The 21,384-nt window shown below is 44.0% G+C and overlaps 2 protein-coding genes across 2 annotated transcripts in view; both read right to left on the bottom strand.

Annotated features, from left to right (window-relative positions):
- Positions 1-9,874, bottom strand: part of KIF27 (kinesin family member 27) — a 30,916-nt gene extending 21,042 nt beyond the window's left edge. Inside the window, exons 1-3 of the mRNA XM_049794496.1 lie at positions 9,487-9,874; positions 7,258-7,458; positions 4,985-5,943 (exon numbers count right to left, since the gene is read on the bottom strand). Coding sequence (XP_049650453.1) covers positions 4,985-5,943; positions 7,258-7,458; positions 9,487-9,796 — 1,470 coding nt within the window. The 5' untranslated portion in view covers positions 9,797-9,874. The remainder of the gene's footprint in view (positions 1-4,984; positions 5,944-7,257; positions 7,459-9,486) is intronic.
- A 2,078-nt stretch (positions 9,875-11,952) lies between these two features.
- On the bottom strand, positions 11,953-20,465 carry QNG1 (Q-nucleotide N-glycosylase 1). Its single transcript, XM_049794507.1, has 4 exons — positions 20,049-20,465; positions 18,775-19,034; positions 13,829-14,024; positions 11,953-12,553 (listed from the first exon to the last, which is right to left on the bottom strand). Exons 1-4 carry the CDS (start codon positions 20,383-20,385, stop codon positions 12,321-12,323), a joined length of 1,026 nt encoding a protein of 341 aa, XP_049650464.1. The 5' UTR covers positions 20,386-20,465; the 3' UTR covers positions 11,953-12,320.
- Between the last annotated feature and the right edge of the window lie 919 nt (positions 20,466-21,384).

Here is a 21,384-nt window from a genome sequence, read left to right as displayed (position 1 = left end):
CTGGAGGCTGGTGCGTGATAGGGAACGTGATACACCCGATCAATGCCAGATTTCTTCATCAGGTGCTTATGAGATTGTTTCAGAAATGAGTCCCGTTGTCTGACTCAATGCTTCCTGGGGTGCCATGTCACCACAGAACTTGCTTTTCAAGGCCCAGGACAGTGTTTCAAGAAGTGGTATGGGTACCATACTGTCCACTTTTCTTGTTCTGCAATATATAAGGCCAGCTGGATGGCTTGCACTTCCGCACATTGACTCAATTCACCTTTCCCTCCAGCAGTTTCTGCAACTTGTCATGTGGGAGTCTGCACAGCAGTTTTCCACCTCCAGTGGTTCTCACGATATGACAGGACCCATCAGTAAACAGAGCATATTGTTTCTTATTTTCTGGTAAGGGAAGCTGAGCTTCAGAATGAACTATTTCTGAAGCATCTTGAACCCCTTCATTTGCTGCTAGTATCTCCTCAGTTGGGGTGTAGTGAGCCTCAGACCCTCTATACCCACAGCTCCAAAACCCTAGGGGTTGACCTTGGATGTCTCCAGGTGCTTTCTGTGAGAGGCTCCAGCTGAGGCCATGCTCCCTGGTGTCAGCATAAAGCACACTTTTTACACTTGGTCCTGTCTGGACTGGCCCAAGGGCTACCGCACAAACAATTTCCTGACTGATCTGTTAAAATGTTTATTACTGCTTGGGGACTCAGTTGAAATAGTTCTTCTTTGAGGTCACTCAATAGAGAGGACTTACAAATTGACTATAACCTGGAATATGCATTCTCCAGAATCCCACAATGCCTAGGAATGCCTGGGTTTCCTTTTTTTAACTACTGGGGACATGGCTGTTATCTCATTGATCACATCTGCTAGGATGTGATGATGCCCATCTTGCCATTTCATTCCCCAAGACTAGATTTCTTGTAAAGGTCCCTTGACCTTGTTTTGTTTTATGACAAAACCAGCTTTCAGAAGAATCTGGATTTTCTTTTCCCTTTCTTAACACTTCCTCAGCTGTGTTGCCCCACACAGTGATGTCATCAATGCATTGCAAGCTTTCCAGGGCTTTGCCCTGTTCCAGTGCAGTCTGGATCAATCCACGGCAAATGGTAGGGCTGTGCTTCCACCCCTCTGTGGCAGTTGATTCCAGACTGGACACCCTTCCACATCAAAGCTAACCGTGGCCTGCACTTTGCTGAAAAAGGGATTGAGAAAAAGGTATTGGCAATACCAGTTATGGCATATCACTTGGCTGCCTTTGACTCCAGTTCATACTGGAGTTCTAGCATGTCTAGTACGGCAGCACTTAATGGTGGTATGACTTCATGCAGGCTATGATAGTTCACTGTAAACCTCCACTCTCTATCAGACTTTTGCACTGGCCATATGGGACTATTAAAGGGCAAGTGAGTCTTGCTAATCACTCACTGGCTCTGGAGTTGATGAATCAGCTCCTGGACGGGAATGAGGGAGTCTCACTTGGGACAATATTGATGCCAGTGTACCATCATAGTAGCAATTGTCTCTTGCTGTTCTGCAACACACAGCAACCCCACAACAGAAGGATCATCCAAGAGCCCAGGCAAGGTAGACAGCTGTTTAATCTTCTTCGAACCTGCAGTGGCTACATCAAAGGCCCAATGGTACCTCTTTGGATCCTTGAAGTACCCTCTTTTGAGAGAGTCAATGGCAAGGATATATGGGGACTCTGGACTGGTGACAATAGGATGCTTCTGGCACTTGTTTCATGTTAGGCACACCTCAGACAATGATTGGGATCCCTCTGTCACTGCAGAAATCCAGATGTGTTCTGCCCCCTTGCATCCTGATGGCGTTAGGGTACACTGCGCACTGTTGTCCACCAAAATCAAAGTAAATCCAATTGTCCATTTCCTCCGCTTGGCCGGAGGGAAGCCCCCCCCATTCCCCATCAGAGCATTCATTACCTGACTCCTGTAATTGCAAACCAGAATTCTTTACACCATGAAAGAAGTCCATCTGTCTCTCTCTTGCCCAGGCTATGCTACAAGAACTATTCACAGGTGTGATCCTACTACAGACCAGCATGGTCCTTCCATGGTAGAAGGCATGGGGTTCAAACCCACAAGGACATAAGTCCATTGGATCAGTATCAGCAAGAGGACACCTCCTCAGACTATCTGCATCTCGGGAATATACATCCAGGACCAAGGTAGGTGCACCTTCCCTATCATCCCCACAGTCACGCAGATAGAAGCACAGGGTGGCACACGGCATGTTCCCATGGATCCCTTGCCTTTGATCAGAGAAAGATGACTCATGGTAGCTGAGATGCTGGCCTCCAGGGGCAAGGAGGGAGAGAGATTATCCACATTCTCTTCAAGTTGCCGGACCTTGTGGAACAGTCTTTCCACAGCTGAGATATAGGCCCACAGCAGGGAGGGGGAATAGAGATTCTCTTTGAATTGCCAGAGCTGGGTGACCAGTCTGTACAAAGCTAGTGCTTCGACGTCAGCCCAATCTGTCATTGCTAGGTTGCTGTCTCATGACATCAGTGCACTCTGTATAGACTTCTGCCACACAGATCATGTGCACTGTATGTCTTTCGGATCTTTGGGGGCCTGATTATTGTCCATGTCACTGTAGACGGCCTCCACCACCGCTAATTACCTCAGACACTGGATACCTTCTTCTGTGGCATTCCACTTGCCTCACTGGATTACAGTATCTTCCTTATGAGGGTACCTTATCTTCATGCTCAGCAAGAGCCACCTCTGGAGGCTGCAGGTGGCTGCCCCTTTTCTGATTCCTCAGTCCCTAGCAATGGATCCCACCTGCTGTGCTTCCCTACCTTCTAGTTCCAGACTGTTAGACCCACTATCCTAGCACTGGAGCAACCAGGTAGCGATTCACTCATTTTGCTGACAGACAAAATCTTTCTGCCTACCTTGCAGCTTGGTCACGGATAGGGACCAGGTAGTTTCCACCTCTTACAATTTCTATCTCTCCTCCCCTGTCCTGCTGCAGAATAGGCTGCCTCTTCCGATTCTTCCTCTCTCCCGCCTTCAAGAGGAGCTGCTTCTTCTGTTACTGAGTTGACCTTTGCTTCCACTGTTTCTTTTTGACTACAGGAGCAACTATTAACAGTTGAGGGTTTGGTCTCTGGTTTAGTGTCCGTTTGTGTGGCCTCAGAGCAACAGACCTTCTCCATGCCCGTTTGTGGGCTCTTAGATCGCGAAACCCTCTTGCACCTCTGAGGGCACTGAACAGTGGCTTGATAGGCATGGGCCAGGTCCCAACACAGCTTTAGAAGTCACTGTGTTTCACCTCCCTTCCTTCAAATGATGTATTAGTTTGACAGGTTTACAAGCCTGCTCAGGCATGAAATCCCAAGCCATCAGAGGCAATAGTGGCCCTACGCACCTGCCCAACTCCTCCCATACTCCCTGCCACCCCAGGGATCAATCGCCTTGGAGCACGTTCCTGTGTGGCATCCCCAATTAGTTGTTTAACTTTATGAACAATAACCAAAATCAGGATCACAACACACACCAGTATGAACCATCTGATTGCACAAGGTTATCGAAGGAACTGAAAAGCCATTACATCAAGGCTATAAAAACCTATCCTGGAGGAGAGGAAGGGATAGGTGCCATTCTTTCCTCTCTCTAGAAAATGTCTCTCAGAGGAGAAAAGGGGAAAGGTATAGTTGCTGGTTTTGTCCATGAGATGGTTCTTGGAGTACTGGGACACCTGCAGTGGAAGACCCACATACCAGACTAAGCTGAAGGCCAGTGGTTTCATCATAGCTCTCCCAAGCAAAGGAAAACAAAGTGATAAACAACACATTAACCAGCAAAATCTGAAAACAGTCATTAACGATTCTTGGAGTCTGTTGTACAGCTATAAAGGAATCAAGCATCGGAATATTTGAGGAAACACATGAATCGGCACCCAAAGCAAATATGCCAGCTTCATGACCTGCAACAGCCACTCAAGTAACAACTGAAGTAAACAGATTTAACAGCTAGAAGTTTAATCTAGCACACTCTAATCAAATCTGTTACTATCTTGAAGGCCTTGAGCTGCATGTTGGACTCCAAAAAGGACCGTTGTGGGCTAAGCACAGTAGGCAGCTAAGCACACACAGCCCTACTTACTTACCCCCACCAACCCCAGCGGGATGGGGGAAGAGCAAAGGAAGAGTAAAACCAAGAAAACTTTTGGGTCAAGATAGAAATTGTTCAGTAAGTGAAGTGGAAGAAGAAGGAAAGAAAAGAAAACAAAACAAATGATGCAAAGGCAATCACTCACCATTTCCCAAGGCTGACTGATGCCCAGCCAGTTACCAGGCAAAATATGGCTACCCTCCCTAAACCTCCTCCTCTCCCTTTTTGTTGCTGAGCATGATGTGATATGGCATGAAATACCATTTTGGTTAATTCAGGTCATCTGTTTGGGGGGGGGGGGGGGAGGGGGGGGGGAGGTGTCCCGAATCTTTTGCGCACCCCCTAATCTATTCATTGGGTGGCAGAGGGAGAAACAGAGACAGCCCTAATGCTGTGCAGACACTGTTCAGCAAGACCTAAAACATTGCTGTGTTATTAGCATTGTACTGGCCACAAATCTAAACAACAGCATCCTATGAGCTGCTATGAAGAAAATTAACTCTGTTCTAGCTAGACCTAGAACACTAGCATAGCTAAAACCAAAAATCTAACAGGTAAAACAGCTCAGCCTCATGGAACCATCTTGAAACCGAGTAGCCAAAATATAACATTACTTTACTTATCTCTATCACTATTAAGATGACTGTCTATTCAATCATCCACTAAAATAAAGCTATGTCCCAAGGATTAGACAAACAAAATTATACAAGATTGTGAATTGAATTTAAATTGTCAAATTAAGTACAGGTAAGTGTAACAGTTTTACATCTTGCAAAATGGAATTCAAGTTTTAGCAGACTGCTCTTTCACATAGTTATTTAAATAATCAACTTATAATTAAATACCTGGCATTTCTTTAGTTCCCTCTTTAGCTGAAGAATTGTGATGTGATGTGGCTCTTGGCTGGTCCCAGTCCCTGTGTCAGTTTCCTGCATGGTGAGAGCTTCCTTCCTTACTTCCTCTACCATAGTGATCCAGCTCTGCAACCTGTCCCTCTGACTTCTTTTTAAGGCAACATCACCATTCAAATCAACCAGAAATGGGAAGGCTTCATCTATACAATTTCTATAACTGAAACACTGAACCTGAAGCCGGGTGAGCTGTTCCTCAAGTGAGGTGATACGAGTTCTTTCTTGATTTAACTCATGTGAACACTGATTACTAACTTGCTGGTTCTGCAAAGCTTCTCGAAGCAATCTGATTTCAAGTTCCATTTCATCAATTCGGTCTTGATCAGGGTTGTAATTTACAACTGGTTTATTTCTAATGTTTTTGGCTCTGTTGGCATATTTGAGGGAATTTAAAGATTCATCAAAGTCTGATGAGGATGGACTTATACATGTTATCATGACAGTCTTGGCATTTCCTCCAAGGGAGTCTTTCAGAATACGAGTGATTTTAGCATCCCTGTATGGAATATGTACACTTTTCCTTTTTGGGTCTCCAAGAGCACTGATAACATTTCCCAAGGCCAACAGACCACTATTGATCTGAATTGATTCTTTGAAGCGTTCACCAGTATTTCCAGTCTTTGTCACTCTCTCCGATCCTGCCAAATCCACAAAATGAAACTTTGAAGCAACCATCTGGACTGATTTCCAAGATGAATCCTGTGCAGCATCAGTATTTCTCTGAGACTCTGCAGACTGTTTCTGACAAATACTGATAGTAAAAATGGCGTGAGATCGACTGGAGTGCTCATTCATTTGTGTTGTGCCTGTGTGACGAGCTGCATTGCCACTTTCCAACAGGCTTATCACTTCATCTGCACATTCTACTTGGAATTCCTTAGCACCGACAATGACTTCAAACACCAAACCAAAGAAAGTAAGAATAATTTGATTAATTCTAAACTCTTCAGCAAAAGTTTACAGCAATTAGGAATAGTCAAACTATAAACACATATTAGAGAAACGTACAAGCCTGCATTATTATGAGGTCATAGCGTATAGCTGTAGAAAAATAAGACATCAATATGTGAAAAGCATGAGGTACAACATATCTGAAACCTGCAGATATTTAATATATGGGTGTCTTGTGTCATAGCATTTGAAACAATACCTTAAACACAATACACAGCTTTATTCATTTACACATTGCCATATGCAATATGCAATCTAGTGCTATCTAGAAAAACGATGAGCAAAGTCAACTCAAAACACACTTTGCCAGTTTAAAAAAAAAAAAAAAGACAAAAAAAAAAAAGTTTGTAGCAGAAATGATTCCTAGCCTACAGCAAGAACAGAATTTCTATTCTATATAGCTCGGGTAGTTGGGCCTTTTGTACAAGTATCTCTTCATAATCTAGTAATGTGGAAGTGTACTTCTACCAAGCATAGTTTTTGTCCTTTGTTTTAATGAAGGATGGAAAATGTTCTAGCACAGTCTACTAATGCTGACTCGAACTGTACTGAAGAAGTGAAATAGTTCAAAAAATATTGTGGGATCCTTATGAAGCAATGATATTGTCCACAAGACTTGTGCTAAATTAGTGCATTCTTCCAGCTACAGACAAAAAACCCCATGCCAGCTCAATACAACGGTATATTAATATCAGAGCAAACATAACAAATTGAATATAAAGAAAAAAAACCCCTGAAACAGCTTATAGTTTCAGAATAAAATACCTCTGCTGTGGATTCTTCTAGCATTTTCACATAGAGGACAGGAGAACTATAGGATAAGTGTTAATTTCTAAGCCTCCAAAAAGTATCAGATGCTACTCTTAATGAAATGTTCTCTTCCACTCATTTCATAGTGAAAGGGGGGCAGATATTTACAGTGTAAGTGGCTTAACAATTATAATTTTGAAGGGAGAAGCAAAGGTTTAACCTTAAAATACTTATTCAAGTGAATAATCGCACACTATTGTGTTCCTGGACAGAATTTGCAGAAGCAATAACTGTATTTCTACTTTATCATTTGTTGCCATTTCTGATGGAACATCTATATCGTTCACAGGCATCTAAACTTGAAACTGCTTCAAATCAGCTAAACTGAGTTTATATTCTGAAAATTTCTAGTGTTAGTAATGAATAAGTTCTTTCAGGAGAACCCAAGAATAACTTGGGCACACAACTGAAACACAACACACCAAACTTTAGAGCTGAAATCCTACCTGTATTTCCCTTTTCATCTTCTCGGATATGTAATTCTTTCACAGAGGTCTCCAACTCCAATAAGTCCCGAAGTTCTTCCTTGTAAACCTCTATATACGATACTTTCACATGGAAGTCAATGTTACGGTTTTCAGAAATATGCTGAAATAATTCCTGAATAGCCCGTGGGATTATGCCCTTTTCATCCTCAGCAACTGATGCTAAAATATAAGCAAAGATGTCACAGAAACTTGCAGTCATCCTGCCGCATACATTGCAAAGAATGAAGATTGAGAGAAGTCTGTGAGATTTGCTATCAATATACTAAGGAATCTGAAGAGCTCAGTGTTCCCAAGGACTTCTGTAAATATTTGTTTTTCTGGGATTCAGAATATTTTTTTGTATCCATTAATAGGATTCAAAGTTAAGTTCTAAATTACATAATGTTATAGTGACAAAAGTTACGAACACTATGGATTCTGCTTTGAAGCTATACTCCTCACAGTGTAGGTTTCTTCTTTATTCCTACTCATTATGGTTGGCAATGACATTGCAAGGGTTGGAGAAACTGTAAACTCCACTTAAATACAGCAATGACCATTAGTAACTTGGTGACACAAGATTTATGACCAACATTTACAGTAATTTCCTATTTTTTCAAAGTAGATATGGAACACTAATGCCAAACTCTGTTTTTATTTTTTTTAACATTCAGCATAGGACAATGCTTCCATAAATAACTCGTGTTCTTTATTAAAGAATATGGAAACCACTTGTCTATAGAGGATATCAAGAATATTTTTTACCAAAAATATAAAGGGTTGCTCACACCTAACTATGAATTCAGTAAATACATGTATAAACCCAAAATTGTTGCGCTATGAACAGCCTTAGATTGTGACATCCACTACCTAAAGAATCTGGCTAGCAATGGTACTGACAAGAACATTAAATAACTGTAGAGGAAAGACAAGTGAAGTTGTAACAGTAAGCAGAATTAAGAGGCCAACTACATGTGGTTCAACAAGGCCAAGTGCTGGGTCAAGGCTTGTGGAGGAGCGGCTGGAAAGCTGCCTGGCAGAGAAAGACCTGGGGGTGCTGGTCGACAGCCGGCTGAACGTGAGCCGGCAGTGTGCCCAGGTGGCCAAGACCAGTAGCACCCTGGCCTGTACCAGAACTAGTGTGGCCAGCAGGACGAGGGAAGTGGTCGTCACCCTGTATTCGGCACTGGTGAGGCTGCACCTCGAGTCCTGTGTTCAGTTTTGTGCCCCTCACTGCAAGAAATACATTGAGGTGCTGGAGCGTGTCCAGAGAAGGGCAGCCAAGCTGGTGAGGGGCCTGGAGCACAAGTCTTATGAGGAGCGGCTGAGGTAACTGGGGTTGTTCAGTCTGGAGAAAAGGAGGCTGAGGGGAGGGAGACCTTACCGCTCCCTACAACTACCTGAAAGGAGGTTGTAGTGAGGTGGGTGTTGGTCTTTTCTCCCAACTACCAAGCAATAGGACAAGAGGAAATGGCCTCAAGTTGTTTATATTGGATACTAGGAAAAATGTCTTCACTGAAAGGGTTGTCAGGCATTGGAACAGGCTGCCCAGGGAAGTGGTTGAGTCACCATGCCTGAAGGTATTTAAAAGACCTGTCGATGTGGTGCTTAGGGACATGGCTTAGTGGTGGCCTTGGCACTGTTAGGTTAATGGTTGGACCTGATGATCTTAAAGGTCTTTTCCAACCTAAATGATTCTGTGATTCTATTATTCTAAATAAATGGAAGATTTTAATACCTACTAAGAGATTTACAATAATCTATTTATATCCATTTGGAAGACTTAAATCATAAATTTCTATGATGTCATAGAAATGTCTCTCTCTCAAAAAAAGCAGCAACGAATGAGCAAGCAAACAACTAATTGCCTAAAGCAGACAGTTTCAAGGTAAGATAAATGTAGCAAGACTCTCCAAAACACTGCATTTCAGGAAGAAATTCTAGTTTAAGTTGCACGTTAAAATGAGGAATGAGAAAGAGCAATTTATGCATTTTTTTTCTTATTTTTCATATAGCATAATTTATAGAGAATTTGTTTTTAGAACAGTTTAATTATCACACAAATTTTGGAAGCATTTTTTTTTACTATACCTTTTCTCATTAGCCTTTAAAAGTTCTGCAGCATCATCTGCTCTGTATTAAATATTTAACTTGCACAAATACACTGTTCATCAGTTTAAAAAAAAACCCAAACTTTCTACAACCTACCAATGTGGCCACCTCCGATGGTGTAAGTCTTCCCAGAACCTGTCTGTCCATATGCAAACACTGTAGCATTGTATCCCTCAGTCAAAGACACTAGAAGAGGCTTAATGCAAACAGTATATACTTCTTCTTGGGTTGAGTTTTTGCCAAATACAAAATCAAAAGTGAAGGCACGATCTTTCCCAATGATAATTTGTTGTGTATTTGGGACTAATCTCACACACACTTGGTGGTTATGAAGTACTTCTTTGGAAAGGAGAGGTCTGATTCGAACTGCAACTTTAACTGGGATCTCCTCCATGCCAGACTCCATCCCTGAGCTCCCCAGTCAGTATTCACATAGCCAACAAGAAATCTGTTACCACTCCTGTGTTCACCTCATTTGCAGTTTTCTGCAACTAAGAAAAAAAGGTTTCCACGTTATCTAATAAATAAGAATTAATCTCCTGCTGAAGTGCAAAGTTGACATTCCCCAAATACATAAGCATCATTACACTCTTGATAAGTACCTGAATTAAAAGTAGCTACATTAATAACTGTTAAATCAATTAATAAACTTTGCCTCTATTAATTTCCAAGCTAGCAGACTTAGCCTTAAGTCTGAAAGTTGCCTGATTTTCTATTTGAACATAACACAGTCATATGAAGCAACACCACCATAAGAGCTTATTAATAAACACTGTTGATAAAGCATTTCCTTACAATGAATCCTCTCATTTTCCTTTTGCTGCATTCATGCTGCACAGGCAACATAAATCCGTCAAAATCTTTTTCTCCAAAAGTTATGTGTATATACACACACGCGTGTTTTAAAACCCTCTTCCACTTAGGAAGCACCAAGCATTTGTAACTCAACAAGCACAGAGAAAGCAGTTGTGTTGCCTATGAAGGAGGTGTGATTTTAAATGTATTTACACATAAAGGATTCCTCTGATTTTAACCTGCATCTTTAAGCACGTATGTGAATATTTTTTATTAACTATGTATTTTAGCAACCATGGTTCCTCATACTGCTCCCTGCCTATTAATTCTTACAACATAAGCACTGTACAGTAGTACAACTGTAAATATCAAGGAATAGCCTTTCTTTACAGCTGTCTTTTATGAACATTCAAAAACTACCACAGGTATTGCTGGATTCCAAACACATCTCTTTTTTTGTTGGGTTTTTTTTTTGCTGATTTTAAGAATCTTTGCAGTGCAAAGGAAAGTTTGCTCAACTTCCTGCTTGCTAAACTCCCACACATTGTCTTTAAGAAAGCTGGCAGAACTCATCAGCTCAGGCCCCCAAATTCAAGCCTGTTGAAAACAAACAGCTTTAAACAGTTGTTGTCTTGTGGTTGCAAAGAGAAGAGTTTTTGCATTTCATTTTTTTCCACTTAGTTTGAGAACTGGGCCACCCAGAGCTGAGAAACTATCTGGGGTTGAAAAAAAAAGCCCCATTTTATTAACTGAGAAGAAGTAAAACAAATAAGCAAAGCATGACGCTGAAATCAGACTCGCATCATAAAGGATGTGGCAATCAGAAACAGCTATATAAACTTACTAACTACAGATTCAAAACACATTTTGAACGATTTCTGGTTTTATTTATCCAGGTGCATTATTTCTAACCCCTAGCGAGCACTCACTTGAAGTGCTGACATCCCCCCCTCCCTTTTAAAATTATATTTTTAAAAAAAAGAAAACGTAAACCAAGTCACCGGGGGGGGGAAGAATGGGGGAAATCCCATTCGCTGTTTCATAAAAGAAATGTGGGAGTACGAAAGAAGCGTTCGTCGAAGCTACAGAAACACTGGTGTCGATGCACCCGACGCCCTCGGCTGCCGGGCCCCAGGAGGGAACCCGCCCGAGGGCTTTTTGCTGGCAGGGGCATTTTGAGAGCGGGCCGGTACGTTTCCCACGTTAGCCGTGTCTCGACGTGCACCTTTTACTCCAAACCTGAGAGGAGCCGAGAACGGGATCACGCCTGGGTCTCGGACGACGCCCGGGGCCGCGGAATCCAGGCGCCCAGGCTGGCGGAGCCGCCGAGCCCCCGCTACGGCTCTGGCTCCGGCTCCGGCGCGGCCGGCCCTCCCGCGCCTCGCCGCTGGCGGCTGCCGCCAGGCCCGGACGGAGGGGCGCGGCGGGGACGGCGGCGGCGGAGCCAGCCGGGGCGGCGGCGGCCGGTCTCTCCCCGTTGTTTACGGGGCCTCGCTAGGCAACGGCGGCAACGTCCGGCGGCCGCCCCCGCCGCAGAGCGGCGCCGCCTCGCGCCCCACCGCCCACAGCGCCCCCCGGCGGCGGGAGGAGGCCGGAGCACGCCGCCGCCACCGCCCGCCCCTCCCCCCCCGCCCCGGCTGAGGCCGGCGCTCGCCCCCGTTCCCCCCCCCCCGACAAGGCAGCGGTGCTCCGTGCGGTCGGCGTCACTGCACGCTTTATTCAGTGTCAAGGCAGGTCTCCGCAGCACAGGGGGAAGGGGGGGGGGGGGGGGGGGGGGGGGGGCACAGGGCAGGTACAGCGGCCCGGAGGGCGGGGATGCAGACAGACACGGCCACACGCACATCCACCTGTGCAAGTGCATGTACGCACACAAATACGGGACTTAAAGCAGGAGTAATAAACCCTGTGCGAACAAGGATTGTCCAGCAAAGTTTACACCATTAATGCCAGTCATGGAGAGTGAAAGATTCAAAAAGGGAAAAAAAAAAAAAAAAAAGCACAAGTTGTTAATACATCAGCACAAAATAAGCATTTGGTTTAGCCAGTTCCAAACCAGTATATGACAAACCACTGTATGAAAAGAACAATTGCAATTCAAGAGATAACGCATCAGCACGATAGCCATTAGACTGGACTTAGTAATATATACATCGTACTCGGTGAAACGGAGTATCTTTCATCTCTTCCCTATGATCCCTGGCATAGTCCCAGAGATAGTAATCGAGTAAAACCGCATTGATCTTTTCACGCATGTCCTGACCCTTCTTCTCGTAGAGCTCCAGCAGGTGCTTACAAATCAACGCACAACACCAAATGGAACAGCCACGGATCTCCACCTCCTCTTTATCTCCAGAGTGGAAAACCGTTCCTGCAGGACACAACAGCAATCCAATTTATGTTCAAGAAACAGAAGCCACAGGATGGCCTGCATTTGCCTCACACACACACACACACCCCACCCCGCCCCTGGCCATTTATTCTATTCTAGGACTGCAGTTTTCACAACTTACACTACAACTGCTAAAAATGTTCTTATACATTTTCTAACGATTACTTTAATTTTACCATCTGCACTTACAAGTTTACCTCCCTTTCAGTTAAAACAACATTCTGTATTCTGAGACAGTGGTTCAAGAAAAGAACAGGTGTTTGAGTTATACTGCACATTATATGACTATTTCTTTGCCTGTGGAGCCTAAAAGGATAGTCAAACATATTTCCAAAACAGTGTATTTTCTGCCAGGATAACTCCAAGATGTAAAAATAAAAACAAAAACAAAACCAAAAACCCCTATATAAATACATACGCATACATATATGTATAAAAAAACATGAAGGGACCCGTTTGTTTGAATGACTTGGATGGGAATGTCCTTATTAGGATTCATGGAAAAAAGAGAAATTGTCTACATGATCTGTTTAATATATTTAGGCATGCATATAGATACGCATATGGCCTTTCTGTTAAGATTGATGGATAATTGCATTCATCTGTTTATCTTGCTGTGTAATTTTAGAATTGTGTAACAGCAGACCTACCTCTAAATACAGTGATTTTACAGTAGAAAAGGGACTGGTTTCTGTTTTTATTCACTCAAGTTCATAGTTGGTAAGTACCAGAAGATGGAACCATGCTTAAAAACGAGACTGTAGTCTTAGGCAATTAACTTAAAGCAATCTTTTTTTTTTTAATGGATGCTTATAATATTACCTTGCTTGTCACCAGCAGTTAAGTACAGATAAAGATGAATCCCCATGCTTCTACATCTTTGAACTAATGAAGAAATCGTTCTTTTATATAAACCTCAAAAATCACCACTATATACTAATACTGCAAAGTGTTTTTGGCAACAGCAGACCTTCAGAAACTCAGAGACCAACTGGCTTAGTCTCTTTAATCCTTCCCTTATCAATATTTAATCCAACAGTTAGATCTTTGTAAACCTTAAGATGTCATTCAAGATCATTGTTAGAGGGTAAGTTCCTTCCTGTTACCTCATCACTACATAAGAAGTTCTTGTTCCCTGGAGCAAAAAAACCCACACATAGCCCTGACATGGACAAAACATTAAATTTTAAAAGTAGCTTTAGTCTACAGTGTCAAGAGGTATGATTACTTGATATTAGTAAGGGAGGAACAAACCTTCACGTAGTTTCTTCATTAGTTGTTCAGAATACTTCATTGCTTTTAAGTGAACGAGAACTTGAGGAATTCTGTAGTCGGCAAATATAGTCAGACTAGAAATGTCATCAAAAGAGCCATCTCCTTTGCCTTCCAATACACTCCACGTATCAGCCACAAGTATTTGTGCCCGTTTGTAGAAAGACACCTTTTTCTTCTGATGAAAGAAATTTACAGATTATTTAAGTGCCTGAAACATCAATAAATACAGCAAATGACATGTACAGAGACAGGTAAGAGTTGACATTGTCCTATGAAACAAACTATCATTTGGTTAAGCAACCTTATTAGTTAACTAAAACAGAAATGCAAGAGTCTTAAACACCTTAAAATCTAAACAATATCAAACCAAACAGGCATCGTATGTGTTGTGGTTTAAGCCTATAAGGCTGCTCCCTCACTTCGCACCCCCTCCCACCCCAATGCCCCCTGCCCCCTCTGGTGGGATGGGGAGGAGAATCAAAAAGGAGGCGGGGGGGGGGGAAGAAAAAAAAAGGAAGAAGGTAGAACCTCATGTGTTAAGATAAGGACAGTCTACTTGGACAACACAAGGAGAGAAGTTACAATAACAACAGCAGCAGTAATAAAAGAATATACAAAACGAGTGATGCACAGTGCAATTGCTCACCACAACCTGACACTCCACCACGTCCCCTGGTGCAATACCACCTATATACTGACAATGACATCACATGGTATGGAATATCCCCTTGGCTAGTTCAGGTCAGCTGTCCTGTGAAAATTAACTCTATCCCAGCCAAACCCAGGACAATGTGGAATGCTCAAAAATAAATTTAAATAAAAGAAAACCAAAATAGATGTCACTGCAGTGGAACAGAAATTGTTTAGATTCAGCTTGGATCTCCAAACACATTAATGTTGGTTTACTTCCACTTGGCAAACACTGTAGTTGAAGTCCAGCAAACATTCTTTCAGAAACCTTAGAGTTTATCCAACCTTTTATTTTGAGGAGAGAAGCGCAAAAGGCATGTATTGGATCAGACAATTCAAACCGTTAATCCATTTATCTGTAATGTTAAGGAAATAAAATTCTAGTGAAAACTTTAATGAATGCTCCTCTGCATTGTGTAGTGTATCTTGCTAGTTAAAGAGAAGAGACGAAAATTAATTCCAGTAGAAGATATATTCACAAATTCAGTTATTTTCTTAGATACTATGCATGGTTCTATTTTTGTCATAACTCTTTTTGCAGGTGCTAATCCTGCAGATTTATATGCTTTTGTGACTACACAAGGGGAAAAACTAGAGACATGCTACGATCTGTATGCTGTTGAGATTTTCACTCTACGATGAACACTCTGTGTGTCAATGTAAACCTGCACCTTCAAGAAAAAAAAAGTTATTAGTGGGTTGGGGGTTTTTCCTCCCTTTACAGCTAGATGAGATTTTCAACTTTGGACAATGTGTGCTAAACTACATTATGTAACTGGAATGGCTGATCTGAAATACAAGTAGGTGGGGATTCAACTTATTTCCAGTTTTATTCTGCCACCCTTTGTATCACCACAATTTACAAATGGCATTTTTAAAGCTAATTTAATTTTATTTCATTGCCAAGATGCTACACCTATTTCTGAGAGCAAAGCATATTTTTGTCAATAAATGCTATTCTCCCAAACCACTGAGAACAAGATGTCTGTCCACATTTCACAGAACAACTTCTGCAAGCATCCTGAAAACTTCTTTCCCTGCGCTTCATTCTATACCTGACATAGATGCACAAACTTACCTAGAGAACGTACACAATTTTGTATGTTAAATTGTTAAATAATAAAATACCACTTGAAAAATCATAACAGGAAGTAAATAATTAATAGACCAAATCCCATCATAGCTCCTATTGCCCCAAAGCTAATGGAAACCAAGGACATTGCTCTTTTACAGCATGAAGATTTTTCCAACATAGAAGAACTATTACTATATTTACAATATAGTAAAGAACTATTGATTGTCTCTAGCACCACACCATTTTGCAAGACCAGAGGAAGGGAGAATTCAAATGGAACTTTTTATTTCATGCTGCAATTTAATTTGGAAGAAAAATACTGTCTGGGACTTGTCACTGAGCAGATGAATTTATAATTTCATTGTTTCAATTATTGTTAATTTTTATGCTGCACAGAGCTTCTGAAACTTATGTAAAATTATCAAAATGAAAAAGATTATTGAGCATTTCTAGTAAATTTTCCCACCGTTCTTTTCAACAGAAAGCAAGGAAAGAATTAGGTGGATGATACTATGTCTCAAAGATAGCATAATTTTTCCAAAAATGGAACACTTTACCAGATGACAATACAACTACTTTTTTCCTGCAGCACGCTTACTTTCTAAGAGAAGCTACCACATACAGTGACACTCATGTCTCCTCTCCACTACAATGAGCCTGTAACAAGAGACATCACTAATTATGACCTACTGATATTAAAAGTAAGAAGGAATATTGTGTTGGCAGAGAGCAAAATGTGATAGCACAGCTAGTAAAAAAGCAAAGAATAGGAGGATTGTGAGAATTTTACAACCTCAGTCCCAGGTGACAGGAGATAAAAGATGCAATGTCAGTGACTGGAAGCTCAAGGAGGACTCCACTGTCTACGTCAGAACATGAAAACCCTGGTATGTGAGTATAACAGTCAAATATTTAAATTTCTGTCAGGATTCAAATTCAGCACAGCATCTAAATATGAACTATTCACACAAGGACAAAAAGGTTTCAGGGATTTGGGTTTTGGTTTGCAATTCACTTTTCAGAAGCAAAAGAACATTGGCAATTTCTATAATTACATTCAGTAATGTGCAATTATGAAAAATATTTCCTGTATGTGTTTGGAAAAACATATAGCCAAAGAACTGGGTTAACTTTAGAAGTTCCCCTACAAGGTCAGGCTGTGGGAGAGCTGTAATAGTCTGTGATAGTCCGATTCTACTACAGTAGAATTTATTTTATAATCATATATATTTCTACTATGGAGAGTTACTGAAAAACACTGGTTTCCTATTGGATATCTCACCATCGTTTCAGTTCCCTCCTAACCCTTCACTGAAGGCAGTCTTACTTGTGAGACCTCAACCTGCTGCCACAGAAATGACGTTGATAATGTGATCCATGTCACCTTGCATTAGGTGCCAATACGGATTTAAAAAAAAAAAAAAAAAAGTAGGGCGTAAACTTGGTCTACATTATTTCACCCACCTTCAAAATACACATCTTTCTTAGTGAAAGCAGAAAAAAACAGCTTCCATATTCATGCAACAGGCTTTACTACTATGTCAGTGCTTACGGTCTGGGATCGTTTTTGGCATATCTTTTTATTCTGTAGTCCGCTGCTGCTTTTAGGGAGGCTTGCTTCATAAAGCATTCAGCATCATCTCATGAAAGACATTACGTTAATGAATACAGTCACTACAAATATAAGAAAATACTCTATCACTTGGAAAATATTGCCTTTTTGATCATAAAAATTGTCAAAAAGTTACTTTATATGTAAAAAATCCTAATACATTAAACCAGTAGCTTCAACGGTTAGGAAGAACCTCTGATTTTTCGTGTAAACATATCTTCCTTTGTCTCCTGCCATGAAAGAAGGTAAAACCATGCCACCTACTGGAGGGCAGATTTAAGTGATAAATGCAATAGGTTCAAAGCTCCAGTGATTGGCATTCCAGGTAGTTACCTTGAAAAGACTGCACAGATTTATTAGTATAGGCTACACTGTCACTAGAATAAAGTCTTTTGGACATAATGATGTAACAGCTGACTACTACTGCAGATGGAACCGAGCACAGGAGCAGCTACATATGTCACTGATAGTAAATAAAGATCATGCCTGTATAGGCAAAACCAGAGACACAGAAATTACCAGATAGTCTCTGTTTACTTCCCATCAGTTTCTTTCAGGAAAACGGCTCCAAAAAGCTTCAGTATACTGTCGACCAAAAGTCGGGGTTACTTCTGGCCTGTAGTCATTTGTGCAACGCCTGTTGCATCAACAACAGTTATATAGTGTGGATTCCCAGTAGTTGTACATTTTTACAATTCTACCAGAATTTAATTTCCTTCATTAACTGTGGAGATCCTCAAGGCAAAAGAAGAAAGAGACATGGGGGAGGGAGGCTGGTAGCAATTCGGGGCGGGGGGGGGGGGGGGGCGACACGACACACATTCTGATTTTTCAGGCAGAAATTATCATCTCAAATGTTATGCATTTGTAAGTAATACAAAGGAGTCGTGATCTAATTGGGAGTCTGGAGTATATCAAAATAGATTACAATAAAGTGATAAAGACCAAGACAGCACATGAAGAAAATGGCTCTCCTCTGGGAAAAAAAGTTACTCTTGTGATTAGAAATACATTCCTTGCTAGTTAAGGACTTAAGACAATTGAGATTCTTTCACTGTTAATAAACTGTGTGATTTTGCTTTCAGAGGTTTAGACTGATAGAGAAATGAAATCTCAGTAATTTTGCCCCAGCTTAATACAAAAGTATACTGTAGTTCAAGAATATTATTTAAGAAACCTTCTTCTCTACCTGTGTGACTCATAGCAATTTACATAACTAAGATCAACTGCTTCAAAGTCTGATTTTCCTTTCATTATACAAACCAATATCTTTACTGATTTGAGGCAAAAGATATTAAAACAATAGTAACTTTCCTTCTCACTTCCCTTGAATTTTACTGCCAAAACACAGAACTCCACAGAAATGTTTCCGTTCACCTTCCGTTTCCTGGAATAAAAACCCTAACAACTCACAAATATTACATCAATTCTGAACTGACTATCCTCTTGGAAAAATTTACATAGACAACTTCAGAGCTATCTTTTAAAGTCACAGTCAGTAAGCAGTAAATTCTTATTATAAGAAATGCAGTGTCAGAACTAGCTTACCTCGAATACAGCTTCATCTCTGTAAGAAGGAAAATTTTGCAGTACTAGATGTAGTAGCTTCTGGGCACTTTTCTCACTCATTTTAACACAGGTGAGGAAAGAACCTCCAAACTTCTCTAACAGAACTGTTCCACTTTCATTCAGCAGCCGGTGTCTTTCTTCAATCAAAGGTATGGGCACTTCCGTGTCAGAGCGAAATACGTGCTTAACTTGGTCAAGGGTCATGGTGGCAAAATATGATGCGCTGGTAATAGGTATTCCTTCAGAAAAGTAAAAATAAAATGTTTAGGCTATCATACATAACACATCCCAAGACCTAACGCAGTGGCCTGCTACAGATGAGCACATTTACATGTAAGATCTGAAGAGCCTACCGACTCTCAGAACCGCCTCGAGCCTTCAGCAATAACCGCACTCACAGAGCTGCTTAAAATTAAATTTGTGTTTGCGCGGACTGCTTGCTTCCACAAATAACAATTTCCAACATGCAGCTGTGGAACCCTTCTTGGTTTTCATAGGTCGTTTTCCCCAACTGTTTAGTCTTCGAGTGTGGCGTTTACCTAGCGCACTGGCAAATATAGTTAGTAGTCCGCGTAGGCCTGTTTTCACTTAGCTCCTAATCGTGTTGTGCATTTACAAGAAGTCTCATAACGCAAACCTTCCCTTAATTTACAAACAGGCACGTAGGAAATTAATTAAGGCCTCCACCTGCACCTACGAACAGGTACCTTTTTCCCCCCGATGCCAGCAACAAGAGCGAGCGCTAAGACACTGGTTTTGGAGGCACGCGGGTTTTCAGACTCGCTGGAGCCGCTTCGGTACTAGACTAGTCCGGAGGGTTCTCAGGTTAAGCCTCGTTTTCTCAGGGAAATACTCAATCTATCTTAAGAGCGCAGAGAAGTCGCCAACAGCGGGCTACAGACATGCCTGGAAGTCTTTTTAACGGAAACGAGCCAACGCAGCCAGAGCCACAAGCGGCGCCGTTTCAGTACGAGCCATCGCCAAGCTCGGCCAGTCGCCTCCACCAAGCCCTACGGGGACGGCCCGCGCGCGCGGATTTACCCGCGCGGCAGGCGGCCGTTTGCAGAGGCGGTCCTCGCGTCTGAGGGAGCGCCTTTACTTCACACTCGCCGCTCCGCTTCCGTCGCTCCCCGCCCCCCTCCCGCCCCGCCGCCGGCCGCTCCGCGGGGGCCCGCGGAACGCCGGGCGAGGCCGGGCCGGGCCGGGCCCCCCCCGCCGCCGGCGGGAGCCCCGCGCCCCCGGCGCTCACTAACCGTCGTCAAGGGCCCTGTTGACGGCGGCGCAGAGGGACCAGTAGCCGCTGTGCGTTTTACCCTTGTACTTCACCAGGTACTTCTGCTCCTCCTGCTCGGACCAGAAGGAGAAGTTGAGGGTGTCCACCAGGAACACCCAGTCCACCGCCTCCTCGCTGGCGGCCTGGGGGTTCAGCTCGTGGAGGCTCTTCCACCCCGCCACCCCGAAATCCGCCGCCGAGACTTTGTCGAACAAACTCTCGGCCACGCGCCGCGCCCCCTCCTCGTCCACGGAGACGTCCTTGCTGTTGTCGGCTATAAACTTGGCGGACTCCAGCGGGGACGGGAACACCTCCATGCTCGGCCGCCTCTCCTCTCCGCGGGCAGGAAACACGCACGCTTTCAAGCCCAGCCCCTCCGTCCTGCGCCCGCCCGGCCCGGCCCCGCTCCGCCCCGGCTAGCCCGCGGAGCACCAGCAGGAACCGTGTCCGGCAAGAGGCGCGTCCCTCGCTCCCGCAGCCGGGCCTCGCTCGGCTCAACCAGCGGCACGAAGCACCTAGGCGCCCTCGCCCCACACTTAACCGCCGCCGGGGACGACGACGACGACGACGCCCCTCAAGGCCCCGCCCCCCGCCGCCGTGCAAGGCGCAGGCGCGCGGAGCAGCCGGGGCGGGGACCGGGACCGGGACCGGGGCCGGGACCGGGCGGCCGAGGGCGGCGGGACGCTGCCGTCCCCGGCCCGCGCGAGCCAGCTCCAAGCGCGGCCCTTGCTCCCCCCCCCGCCCCGCCCCTCTCCTCCTCCTCCGCCGGCGGCGCCCAGCGCCCAGCCCGCCTCCCTCCGGCCGCACAGAAAGACGGCCCCCGCCGGGCCGGGGCCTCCCTCCCACCCCGCCGCTCCCTCCCGCGCGGCGAGCCAGCCTTTCTAGGGGAGCCCCGCGCGGGAGACACCGCTGCGGCCGGCAGCGCGGGGCTGCTCCTCCCCAGCGGCGGGTGTAGTACGGTCGGGCGGGCTGGCGGCACCCGCCCCCCCCCCCCGGGAGGGGGCCGGGCGGCGTTTTGGGGGGGCAGCGGGGCAGGGAGGACAGACCAACGTCCGCCGCGGGAAGGGGGGGGGTGGGGGGCTGTCCTTCGCCGGCAGGAAGGCCCGCGACGCGTCCAAAATCATGGGCGGTTATTCTGAGAACCGCCCCCCCCCCCCCCCCCCCCCCCCCCCCCAATCCTGCCAAGCTGGAGCTACACAGGTGCTCAGCTTCTTGGTAAGGAAGTTTTCCAAAAGATACACACCACTGAAAAGACAAAGGGGCGAACAAAAAACGTGCGTGTTGACACTTCTGCAGCTTCCCTCTCGATTCAGAAA

This window comes from Accipiter gentilis, chromosome Z (genome assembly GCF_929443795.1).
Source record: "Accipiter gentilis chromosome Z, bAccGen1.1, whole genome shotgun sequence".
Lineage (NCBI taxonomy): Eukaryota > Metazoa > Chordata > Aves > Accipitriformes > Accipitridae > Astur > Astur gentilis.
This window is presented reverse-complemented; position numbering and strand designations above follow the sequence as displayed.